The 13,049-nt window shown below is 50.0% G+C and overlaps 1 protein-coding gene across 2 annotated transcripts; it reads left to right on the forward strand.

The window, feature by feature from the left end:
- Positions 1–7,448: 7,448 nt before the first annotated feature.
- Positions 7,449–10,831, forward strand: LOC121844442 (BCL2/adenovirus E1B 19 kDa protein-interacting protein 3-like; the record flags this gene model as incomplete). 2 transcript variants are annotated; one of them, XM_042314536.1, is given in 6 exon segments in its annotated part: positions 7,449–7,921; positions 8,840–8,992; positions 9,035–9,257; positions 9,602–9,677; positions 9,963–10,069; positions 10,682–10,831. In XM_042314536.1, coding segments are annotated over 6 exon segments (926 nt in total), but the record flags the coding sequence as incomplete, so codon positions are not given.
- Between the last annotated feature and the right edge of the window lie 2,218 nt (positions 10,832–13,049).

Consider the following 13,049-nt stretch of genomic DNA (forward strand, 5'->3'; position numbering starts at 1 on the left):
GGGTCCAAAAGGCTCCTTAACAGCTCCTACCCCGAAGCCATCAGACTCCTGAACAATTAATCAAATAGCCACCCCCCCATTTGTTTTGTACACTGCTGCTACTCGCTGTTTATTATCTTTGCACAGTCACTCCACCCCTACCTTAAATTTCACCTTTTATTTAACCAGGTAGGCTAGTTGAACAACTACAGTGCGTTTTCAACTGTACCTACATGTACAGATGACCTCAACTAACTTGTACCCCTGCACACTGACTCTGTACCGGTACCCCCTGTATATAGCCTCCACACTGACTCTGTACCAGTACCCCCTGTATATAGCCTGCACACTGACTCTGTACCGGTACACCCTGTATATAGCCTCCACATTGACTCTGTACTGGTACCCCCTGTATATAGCCTCCACACTGACTCTGTACCAGTACCCCTGTATATAGCCTGCACACTGACTCTGTACCAGTACCCCTGTATATAGCCTCCACATTGACTCTGTACCGGTACCCCCTGTATATAGCCTCCACATTGACTCTGTACTGGTACCCCCTGTATATAGCCTGCACACTGACTCTGTACCGGTACCCCCTGTATATAGCCTCCACATTGACTCTGTACCGGTACCCCTGTATATAGCCTCCACACTGACTCTGTACCGGTACCCCCTGTATATAGCCTCCACATTGACTCTGTACCGGTAGCCCCTGTATATAGCCTCCACATTGACTCTGTACTGGTACCCCTGTATATAGCCTCCACATTGACTCTGTACCAGTACCCCCTGTATATAGCCTCCACATTGACTCTGTACTGGTACCCCTGTATATAGCCTCCACACTGACTCTGTACCAGTACCCCTGTATATAGCCTCCACACTGACTCTGTGCCAGTACCCCCTGTATATAGCCTGCACACTGACTCTGTACCAGTACCCCCTGTGTATAGCCTGCACATTGACTCTGTACCGGTACCCCCTGTATATAGCCTCCACACTGACTCTGTATCAGTACCCCTGTATATAGCCTCCACACTGACTCTGTACCAGTACCTCCTGTATATAGCCTCCACATTGACTCTGTACCAGTATCCCCTGTATATAGCCTCCACAGTGACTCTGTACCGGTACCCCCTGTATATAGCCTCCACATTGACTCTGTACCAGTACCCCCTGTATATAGCCCCCACATTGACTCTGTACCGGTACCCCCTGTATATAGCCTCCACATTGACTCTGTACCAGTACCCCTGTATATAGCCTCCACATTGACTCTGTACCAGTACCCCCTGTATATAGCCTCCACATTGACTCTGTACTGGTACCCCTGTATATAGCCTCCACATTGACTCTGTACCGGTACCCCCTGTATATAGCCTCCACATTGACTCTATACCGGTACCCCCTGTATATAGCCTCCACATTAACTCTGTACCAGTACCCCCTGTATATAGCCTCCACATTGACTCTGTACTGGTACCCCCTGTATATAGCATCCATATTGACTCTGTACTGGTACCCCCTGTATATAGACTCGTTATTGTTATTTTATTGTGTTCATTTTTTATAAATGTTTAACTTTAGTTTATTTGGTAAATATTTTCTTAATTCTTCTTGAACTGTTAACTGTTGGTTAAGGGCTTGTAAACTAAGCATTTCACTGTAAATTCGACATGCGACAAATAAAGTTTGATTTGATTTGAACATACAAATTGCAGGCAGTTTTGGATCTTGCACATGTCAAAATAATTACATCATCTCTGGCTGGCAGAGACTGGAGCGACCCGACCAACATCTCTGGCTGGCAGAGACTGGAGCGACCCGACCAACATCTCTGGCTGGCAGAGACTGGAGCGACCTGACCAACATCTCTGGCTGGCAGAGACTGGAGCGACCCGACCAACATCTCTGGCTGGCAGAGACTGGAGCGACCCGACTAACATCTCTGGCTGGCAGAGACTGGAGCGACCCGACCAACATCTCTGGCTGGCAGAGACTGGAGCGACCCGACCAACATCTCTGGCTGGCAGAGACTGGAGCGACCCGACCAACATCTCTGGCTGGCAGAGACTGGAGCGACCCGACCAACATCTCTGGCTGGCAGAGACTGAGCGACCCGACCAACATCTCTGGCTGGCAGAGACTGGAGCGACCCGACTAACATCTCTGGCTGGCAGAGACTGGAGCGACCCTACCAACATCTCTGGCTGGCAGAGACTGGAGCGACCCGACCAACATCTCTTGCTGGCAGAGACTGGAGCGACCCGACCAACATCTCTGGCTGGCAGAGACTGGAGCGACCCGAACAACATCTCTGGCTGGCAGAGACTGGAGCGACCCGATTAACATCTCTGGCTGGCAGAGACTGGAGCGAGACAACATCTCTGGCTGGCAGAGACTGGAGCGACCCCATCAACATCTCTGGCTGGCAGAGACTGGAGCGACCTGACTAACATCTCTGGCTGGCAGAGACTGGAGCGACCCGACACAACATCTCTGGCTGGCAGAGACTGAAGAGCGACAAGCCTGACCAACATCTCTGGCTGGCAGAGACTGGAGCGACCCGACCAACATCTCTGGCTGGCAGAGACTGGAGCGACCACCGACCAACATCTCTGGCTGGCAGAGACTGGAGCGAACCCATCAACATCTCTGGCTGGCAGAGACTGGAGCGAACCCATCAACATCTCTGGCTGGCTGGACCCATATTGTTTTACATAGAGAGAGAGAGAGAGATGCTGCGGCAGCTTCTACTAACAGAGAGGTTTAACACACAACAAGGCCCACATACATCCTCATTACCATTATACTGAAGAACAACAAGCTATCTGACAGACACACATCACAGTCACAGATACACGCCACAGTCACAGATACACACCACAGTCACAGATACACATCACAGTCACAGACACACATGACAGTCACAGATACACACCACAGTCACAGATACACACCACAGTCACAGATACACATCACAGTCACAGATACACAACACAGTCACAGATACACATCACAGTCACAGATACACATCACAGTCACAGATACACAACACAGTCACAGATACACACCACAGTCACAGATACACACCACAGTCACATATACACGCCACAGTCACAGATACACGCCACAGTCACAGACACATTACAGTCACAGTCACAGATACACAACACAACACAGTCACAGATACACACCACAGTCACAGATACACATCACAGTCACAGATACACACCACAGTCACAGATACACACCACAGTCACAGTTAAACATCACAGTCACAGATACACATCACAGTCACAGTTACAAATACACATCACAGTCACAGATACACACCACAGTCACAGTTAAACACCACAGTCACAGATACACAACACAGTCACAGTTACACATCACAGTCACAAATACACATCACAGTCACAGTTAAACATCACAGTCACAGTTACACATCACACCTACAGATAGCAGAAGGTATGCAACAGCTCCACCCTGCAGCATTCTCTGACATACCTCTACCTCTCTCTCTCTACCTCTCTCCAACAGGAACTCAAACAAGCGTATGATTAGAGTTAGACCAACCTTAAAACCATGATCCAGTTTGTGACGTGAACGCTGTCTGTCTGTCTGCTCCCTTGCCTGCCTTAGCTGGGGAACTGTGCTAGAATCGCCATTTTCTGCTATGAGCTGTGGCACATTCTCCTAAAACGAACACAGAACAGTCTTCTGCATGTCTATCTCTCTAGTGTCTCTACCGTACAGCCAGATCTGCTTCCCTGAGTCACAGCCCTCATCTCTCTCTCTCGCTCTCTCTGATAATGGAGTATAAAGATGGGAGGCTGCCTGCATGCAATCCCTGACTAACTAGCCTCCACATACAGCAGCACCCACAATCCCTGAAATAACACAGGCAGAGAGAGGATAATGATTCATCACAAAAAGGGAGGAGGCACAAAAGAGGAGAGATGGAAAATCCAGTTGAGGTGAAGGAAGAGCAGGATTGTGATGCTTACCGTGAACACACAGCCCTCCCTGGTGGAGAGAGGGAACCAGGCTGCCGGTAGGAGACAGGAAGCAGAGGAGGAGGAGGAGGAGGAGGAGGAAGCGGAGGAGGAGGAGGAGGAAGAAGCGGAGGAGGAGGAGGCGGAGGAGGATGCATAGATGTGTGTGTGCTGCATGCCTAGCCAGTGATGCTCTGTGTTGTATGCTGTGTGCTGTGAGCTGTGAGCTTGGCTCCCCTTCTGGGGAATGTGTTGAATGCCAGTCTCTGCCTGTTTCCATGCTGCCTCCGTCAGGCTCTAGCCCAGCTCCAGACACCCCCTGGCCTCCGTCAGGCTCTAGCCCAGCTCCAGACACCCCCTGGTCTCCGTCAGGCTCTAGCCCAGCTCCAGACACCCCCTGGCCTCCGTCAGGCTCTAGCCCAGCTCCAGACACCCCCTGGCCTCCGTCAGGCTCTAGCCCAGCTCCAGACACCCCTGGCCTCTGTCAGGCTCTAGCCCAGCTCCAGACACCCCTGGCCTCTGTCAGGCTCTAGCCCAGCTCCAGACACCCCCTGGCCTCCGTCAGGCTCTAGCCCAGCTCCAGACACCCCCTGGCCTCTGTCAGGCTCTAGCCCAGCTCCAGACACCCCCTGGCCTCTGTCAGGCTCTAGCCCAGCTCCAGACACCCCCTGGCCTCCGTCAGGCTCTAGCCCAGCTCCAGACACCCCCCCCTGGCCTCCGTCAGGCTCTAGCCCAGCTCCAGACACCCCCTGGCCTCCGTCAGGCTCTAGCCCAGCTCCAGACACCCCCTGGCCTCTGTCAGGCTCTAGCCCAGCTCCAGACACCCCCTGGCCTCCGTCAGGCTCTAGCCCAGCTCCAGACACCCCTGGCCCCGCAGGCTCTAGCCCAGCTCCAGACACCCCTGGCCTCCTCAGGCTCTAGCCCAGCTCCAGACACCCCCTGGCCTCTGTCAGGCTCTAGCCCAGCTCCAGACACCCCCTGGCCTCTGTCAGGCTCTAGCCCAGCTCCAGACACCCCCTGGCCTCTGTCAGGCTCTAGCCCAGCTCCAGACACCCCCTGGCCTCCGTCAGGCTCTAGCCCAGCTCCAGACACCCCTGGCCTCCCCCTGGCCTCCAGTCAGGCTCTAGCCCAGCTCCAGACACCCCCTGGCCTCCGTCAGGCTCTAGCCCAGCTCCAGACACCCCCTGGCCTCCGTCAGGCTCTAGCCCAGCTCCAGACACCCCCCTGGCCTCCGTCAGGCTCTAGCCCAGCTCCAGACACCCCCTGGCCTCCGTCAGGCTCTAGCCCAGCTCCAGACACCCCCTGGCCTCCGTCAGGCTCTAGCCCAGCTCCAGACACCCCTGGCCTCCGTCAGGCTCTAGCCCAGCTCCAGACACCCCCTGGCCTCTGTCAGGCTCTAGCCCAGCTCCAGACACCCCTGGCCTCCGTCAGGCTCTAGCCCAGCTCCCAGACACCCGCCTGGCCTCCGTCAGGCTCTAGCCCAGCTCCAGACACCCCTGGCCTCCGTCAGGCTCTAGCCCAGCTCCAGACACCCCCTGGCCTCTGTCAGGCAGGCTCTAAAGCCCAGCTCCAGACACCCCCTGGTCTCCGATCAGGCTCTAGCCCAGCTCCAGACACCCCCTGGTCACCGTCAGGCTCTAGCCCAGCTCCAGACACCCCCTGGTCTCCGTCAGGCTCTAGCCCAGCTCCAGACATCCCCCTGGTCTCCGTCAGGCTCTAGCTCAGCTCCAGACACCCCCTGGCCACTGCCGGGTCAGAGCAGCTCCATTCCTCCACAGCACACAGACACGTCACTACAGAGAGAGAACAAACACCATTGTAAATACAACCCATATTTATGCTTATTTATTTTCCTTAACATTGTTACAACACTGTATATATATATATATATATATTATATTTGTAATGTCTGTATTGTTTTGAAACTTCTGTATGTGTAATGTTTACTGTTAATTTTTATTGTTTATTTCACTTTTGTATATTATCTACCTCACTTGCTTTGGCAATGTTATCACATGTTTCCCATGCCAATAAAGCCCCTTGAATTGAATTGAGAGAGAGGAGAGAAGGGAGCTCCCATCAGGAGCAACATGGATGTTCATTTATTTATAGCATTACAATGATGAGGAATCGTTTTTATATCTCACCATAAAGAGCTACTTTAACCAGAGATGTCAGTGATTTCAGGCTGTTATATGTGGAAGGACCCAGGGTGCATTCAGCCAGGGCTGTGGTATTATCTGTCTGCATCTCTTATCTGACGGAGGACACAGGGGAGGGAGGGTGCCGTTGTGATGGAATACTGATGGAGGATACAGGGGAGGGAGGGTGCCGTTGTGATGGAATACTGATGGAGGATACAGGGGGAGGGAGGGTGCCGTTGTGATGGAATACTGATGGAGGACACTGATGGAGGGGGAGGGAGGGTGTCATTGTGATGGAATACTGATGGAGGATACAGGGGAGGGAGGGTGCCATTGTGATGGAATACTGATGGAGGACACAGGGGAGGGAGGGTGCCGTTGTGATGGAATACTGATTTGGATGCAGGGGAGGGAGGTCATTGTGATGGTGCCATTGTGATGGAATACTGATGGAGGGTTACAGGGGAGGGAGGGTGTCATTGTGATGGAATACTGATGGAGGTTACAGGGGAGGGAGGGTGTCATTGTGATGGAATACTGATTTGGATGCAGGGGAGGGAGGGTGTCATTGTGATGGAATACTGATGGAGTTACAGGGGAGGGAGGGTGTCATTGTGATGGAATACTGATTTGGATGCAGGGGAGGGAGGGTGTCATTGTGATGGAATACTCAGTCCTCAGCAGGACAAACTGATCCTGCAGATGGCGTCAGAGAACACATTCTCAGATCAGTCTGATTAGCTGGATGAGATATTTCTCACAAACGCATGACTGAATTCACAACTCTATATGGACACCACAAGTAGTAAACTTTAAGTAGACGTTAGCTTGTGAGAGCTGTTGTGGAGTCTGTAAGAGCTGTCGTGGTATATCTAGAAGTCATAGGCTACCCCGAGGACAAAGTAGAGGACATTCGTTTTAGACAGACACTTATCACAGACACTGTCAGTGCATTCATCACTCTAACAGTCTTGGATGGTCTGGAAAAGGTCAACAGGTGAAGGCTGTTTCTTCATGTGTTGCAGCCTAACTTTATGGAGGTAGGAAACACCTGCCAGTGTTGTCAGACATACCGCATGTTTCCTAGAAAGCTCATGCATACCGGTATTATGATACAATAACAGCAACCACATTGGGCTATTTATTCCTAAATACGCACGCTCGTGTTTGTTTACGTGTAGCTCTACCGCGTCTAGTACTTTCTGGACCAATCACATGAAGCGTTAATTTCGGTCAACAGCCCAGAGAGTTGCTTCACACAGGAAAACGTTTCATCTGGCAACGTTTTGCAATAGAAACCGTTTACCCGTTTACTCTTGGAACCAAACGGAAGCAAATGCACAAAGCAAACGGAACGAACGGGGAGGGATTTACCTGAATTTGTCCAATAGAAACTCTCGTTTTCTTTGAAACTGTTTCCTTTACAAAACGTTTCACAACGGAATTCGACTAATGAATACACCAGTGATAAGGGACCAGATTTGATATTCATGGTGCAAACCCGTGTAGGCCACACAGCTGGCCAAGTTTAGTCACATGCGTGTTGTTATTGTTCTGGTAGCCTAGTGCTTTCCTGAATGGTCTGCACTCGATCTAAACCTTTCTCCCAATTCAGAGGCATCAGAATAATATTGTCTACATTCGGATTTGTAATTACAGGATTCTTCCAAATATTTAGGACGTTTGACTCGAACGATCGCGACGCAAAGGGGGAGTCAATCAAATACGCATTGCGTCCCTTATTTACCAACATGACGGAAGACAAACAAAGTGTCATCGATGAAAATTTGCAGGGTAAGTTAATTGCTGTCTCGTAGTCTATAATGGCCTGGCATGTTGCATAATGTGAAAACAACGGACCGTATGATCGCAGTATATTCAGGATGCCATGCTGTCTTCCTGAGACATGTAGCCTACGTCATTGTACATCATATTATTATGGTGAAACAGTGTTGCGCCGAGGAGACACAGATATGAGTTTTTTTGCTACATTGTATCACAACAATGTTTCTTCAGCGGTGGTAGTAATTCCGCGGCCATGTAAACATTCCTGGTGTTGCCTGTCTGTCCTACATTAGACAGATCAGACAGTATAGGTAACGTTGGGCTATAGGGCAGGCCTAGAATAACATTGTCAGCTAGCTGATGTAAAGTCGATATTGACTTTAGCGCAGTGTTCTGAATGACGTATTCTCAATGCTGTAATGATGCTATGTTTGGCATTGTTCAATTCAGCTACGATAAGAAACACAACAAACCAGATGATTCTGCCCATCCACCTGTTGTGTGCTTCTCCGTTATGTAATAAAGGGGAGTGGCTGAACACGTCGCTTTCCTATTGGATAGCCAGCCTATAAAGGGGAGGGGCTGAACACGACGCTTTCCTATTGGATAGCCAGCCTATACAGTGGAAGGGGGGGTTGAACACTTCGCTTTCCTATTGGATACACACAGGAAGGAAAATGTGGGCAGAGGACAGGGACCATTGAGCAATAAGGGGGGCACGAACTGTCATGGGCACTGAGCAGGTGCTATTTATAGAACAAAACATTTATGGATGGCTGACTGTGCCAGCTATCTAGGCTAAACACACCTCCTCAACCACTCCCACAGCACACGCAGGCTGTTAATACCTGCTTTATGACTGGCCTATTATCAACTATGTCTCAATGTTCTGCACCATGTTGTCATGTTTATGTTTTCTTCTTTAAGGTTCCTGGGTGGAGCTGCACTTTAACAATGGCAACAGTGGTGGCTCACCAGCACATGGGGCTGCTGGTGTGGAGGAAGAGCAGGTACCAGGCTCTGCCACTGAGCTACCAGGCTCTGCCACTGAGCTACCAGGCTCTGCCACTGAGCTACCAGGCTCTGCCACGGAGCTACCAGGCTCTGCCACTGAGCTACCAGGCTCTGGGTTAGGTGCCTCTGCCTCAGTCCATGGTGGAGACCTGATGGCTAGGTCTGCGTCGGTCCTGCCTGGGTCTCTCTCTGCCTCTACCCAGGGAGGTGACCTGATTCCTGGGTCAGGGTCTGGCTCAGTCCAGGGAGGGGTGGACTTGGAGAAGATGTTGTTAGACGCCCAGCACGAGTCAGGAAGAAGCAGCTCCAGGGGCAGTGTTCCCTGTGACAGGTGTCTCTCCACTCACCAATCACATGCCATATAGACCATCACATGACCGATCAGGACAAAATGTTGGATTCGTTTTATACTGATTAGCTATCTGAACACAAAGGACTAAGAGATAAGAGACACTGTCATTCACTAGAGTTATAGCACCGTAGGTACTATAGTGACCTCTGACCTCCTATCCACCATCTGCATGAGGGCCTCTGTACATTCTAGATCAGATTTAATAGATGAAGCTTGTCATGATGGAAACACAAGAGATCTGTATAGAGGGCTCTTCCCCAATACTTATGTAGTCTCTCTCTTCCGCTGTGTGTCCCCCCCCCACCCCGACCCCCCCCACTCAGTCCTCCGAGACCCCAGACTCCTTTGCTCCGCCGTGGCTCAGAAGTGCACAGCTCAGGAGAGAAGAACAGCTCACAGGTTTGGAGCCCTTATCCAGGGACACCATAGAGATTAAATATAAAATCATTCTATTAAACTCTGTGTGGGGCACTAATCTCTAAGTAGTTGGTGAGGCACAGCAGGGTGGTTTCAAGGGTTGAAAAACAAAAAAAGTTATAACCTAATATTTCTAATTCTAAAATATATTGTTTTTACATTCCTAGTTTTTCCACTCAGAGGTTGAGAGCAGAGCAGAAGAGCAGTTTTTTCCCCGTTGTAACAAATGAAGTCGTTTTTTAAAATATTTTTTATATTCTGTTCCAGTCTGAAGAAGACTACCTAGAACGGAGACGTGAAGTGGAGAACCTGATGAAGAAGAACGCAGACTGGATCTGGGACTGGTCCAGTAGACCTGAGAACATTCAACGCAAGTTAGTACCCCCCCCCCCCTCAATATATTCCCCTCAGTATCCCAGACAGACAGGTCATATCTATTATGTGTTTTCAGTTCTGCTCAGCCCAGTTTGTAATAGAAAACAATAGAATATCATTGAATTGAATACAACTTCTATATAATTCTACGCTATTATAGAATTATATAGAACAGAACTTGATATTCCTTTCTACCCAAACCACTTCCAGGGACATTGTAATGTGCTCTCTTGTCTTTTGGGTGCAGGGGGTTTGTTCTGAAGCATCCCCAAACCACTTCCAGGGACATTGTAATGTGCTCTCTTGTCTTTTGGGTGCAGGGGGTTTGTTCTGAAGCATCCCCAAACCACTTCCAGGGACATTGTAATGTGCTCTCTTGTCTTTTGGGTGCAGGGGGTTTGTTCTGAAGCATCCCCAAACCACTTCCAGGGACATTGTAATGTGCTCTCTTGTCTTTTGGATGCAGGGGGTTTGTTCTGAAGCATCCCCAAACCACTTCCAGGGACATTGTAATGTGCTCTCTTGTCTTTTGGATGCAGGGGGTTTGTTCTGAAGCATCCCAAACCACTGCCAGGGACATTGTAATGTGCTCTCTTGTCTTTTGGATGCAGGGAGTTTGTTCTGAAGCATCCCAAACGTATCAACCCTCTCAGCATCAGAAACACCAGCGTCATGAAGAACGGAGGGATCTTCTCTGCAGAGTTCCTCAAACTTTTCCTTCCTTCTCTGCTCATATCCCACGTACTGGCCATCGGTCTGGGGTGAGTTATGATTTTAAAAACATTTACAAAATAAAAGCTAATTATGAAGAATGTATTACTTGTAAGGGTAATAGAGCAGAATGTGAAATAGGTCTCTTGTGTGTTTGTATGGGATATATTCTGCACTCTGTAGAGAGATTATAGTAACACAAATATAGTCTGGTGATCAGTATACTATTTTGTCTCATCGCCACCATAGATACCAGGGGCAGCAGGTAGTCTAGTGGTTAGAGTGTAGAGGCAGCAGGTAGTCTAGTGGTTAGAGTGTAGAGGCGGCAGGTAGCCTAGTGGTTAGAGTGTAGAGGCGGCAGGTAGCCTAGTGGTTAGAGTGTAGAGGTGGCAGGTAGCCTAGTGGTTAGAGTGTAGAGGCGGCAGGTAGCCTAGTGGTTAGAGTGTAGAGGCGGCAGGTAGCCTAGTGGTTAGAGTGTAGAGGTGGCAGGGTAGTCTAGTGGTTAGAGTGTAGAGGCGGCAGGTAGCCTAGTGGTTAGAGTGTAGAGGCGGCAGGTAGCCTAGTGGTTAGAGTGTAGAGGTGGCAGGGTAGTCTAGTGGTTAGAGTGTAGAGGCGGCAGGTAGCCTAGTGGTTAGAGTGTAGAGGTGGCAGGGTAGTCTAGTGGTTAGAGTGTAGAGGCGGCAGGGTAGTCTAGTGGTTAGAGTGTAGAGGCGGCAGGTAGCCTAGTGGTTAGAGTGTAGAGGTGGCAGGGTAGTCTAGTGGTTAGAGTGTAGAGGTGGCAGGGTAGTCTAGTGGTTAGAGTGTAGAGGCGGCAGGGTAGTCTAGTGGTTAGAGTGTAGAGGCGGCAGGGTAGTCTAGTGGTTAGAGTGTAGAGGTGGCAGGGTAGTCTAGTGGTTAGAGTGTAGAGGCGGCAGGGTAGTCTAGTGGTTAGAGTGTAGAGGCAGCAGGTAGTCTAGTGGTTAGAGTGTAGAGGCGGCAGGGTAGTCTAGTGGTTAGAGTGTAGAGGCAGCAGGTAGCCTAGTGGTTAGAGTGTAGAGGTGGCAGGGTAGTCTAGTGGTTAGAGTGTAGAGGCGGCAGGGTAGTCTAGTGGTTAGAGTGTAGAGGCAGCAGGTAGTCTAGTGGTTAGAGGCGAGCCAGCAACCGGTGGCCAGTTTGAATCCCGGGTCTGATAGGAAGAATCTGTTAGGAAGTGTGGGGGGGGGGGGGTTGTTGGTATCAGGTCCTAGATGCCATTGCGCCCTTGACCAATAATGTGATCTTAATCTAAGTAGAATTAGAAGGCTATACTACAGTATTTTTATATTACAGTATTTTTTCTCATCAACTATATCTACGTGCTGGAGAGCACACACACACACACACAATTTACTAGAGCTGCATTCTAGCAGATGTGTGTTTTAGCTGTGCTGCTAAGGCCCGAGATCAGATGTCTTACATTTTCTGGTCGCAGCTCACTGTGGGAAGAATGAAATAGTTGATCCACTTCAGTCGCCAGAGTTTGAGCTGTGAGCCTTTAAGGCACTGTGTATACGGAGGGAGAATGTCAATCTCTCCTGGCTCAAAGTTGAGGAGAGTTTGACTGCATCACTATTGGACTTTGTGCGAGGTGTTGAAGGTACAGAACTGACTGTTTAAGCAGTTGGCAAACAGTTCAGACACTCATCGGTACAACACAAGACATGCAACCAGAGATCTCTTCACAGTTCAGACACCAATCGGTACAACACAAGACATGGAACCAGAGATCTCTTCACAGTTCAGACACTCATCGGTGCAACCAGAGATCTCTTCACAGTTCAGACACTCATCGGTGCAACCAGAGATCTCTTCACAGTTCAGACACTCATCGGTGCAACCAGAGATCTCTTCACAGTTCAGACACTCATCGGTGCAACCAGAGATCTCTTCACAGTTCAGACACTCATCGATGCTACCTGCTCTAACCACTAGGCTACCTGCTCTAACCACTAGGCTACCTGCTCTAACCACTAGGCTACCTGCTCTAACCACTAGGCTACCTGCTCTAACTAGGCTACTTGCTCTAACCACTAGGCTACCTGCTCTAACCACTAGGCTACCTGCTCTAACTAGGCTACCTGGCTCTAACCACTAGGCTACCTGCCTCTAACCACTAGGCTGCCTGCTCTAACCACTAGGCTGCCTGCTCTAACCACTAGGCTACCTGGTTCTAACCACTAGGCTACCTGCTCTAACCACTAGGCTACCTGGCTCTAACCACTAGGCTACCTGGCTCTAACCACTAGGCTA

The sequence above is a fragment of the Oncorhynchus tshawytscha genome, unplaced genomic scaffold, assembly GCF_018296145.1.
Source record: "Oncorhynchus tshawytscha isolate Ot180627B unplaced genomic scaffold, Otsh_v2.0 Un_contig_76_pilon_pilon, whole genome shotgun sequence".
Classification (NCBI taxonomy): domain Eukaryota; kingdom Metazoa; phylum Chordata; class Actinopteri; order Salmoniformes; family Salmonidae; genus Oncorhynchus; species Oncorhynchus tshawytscha.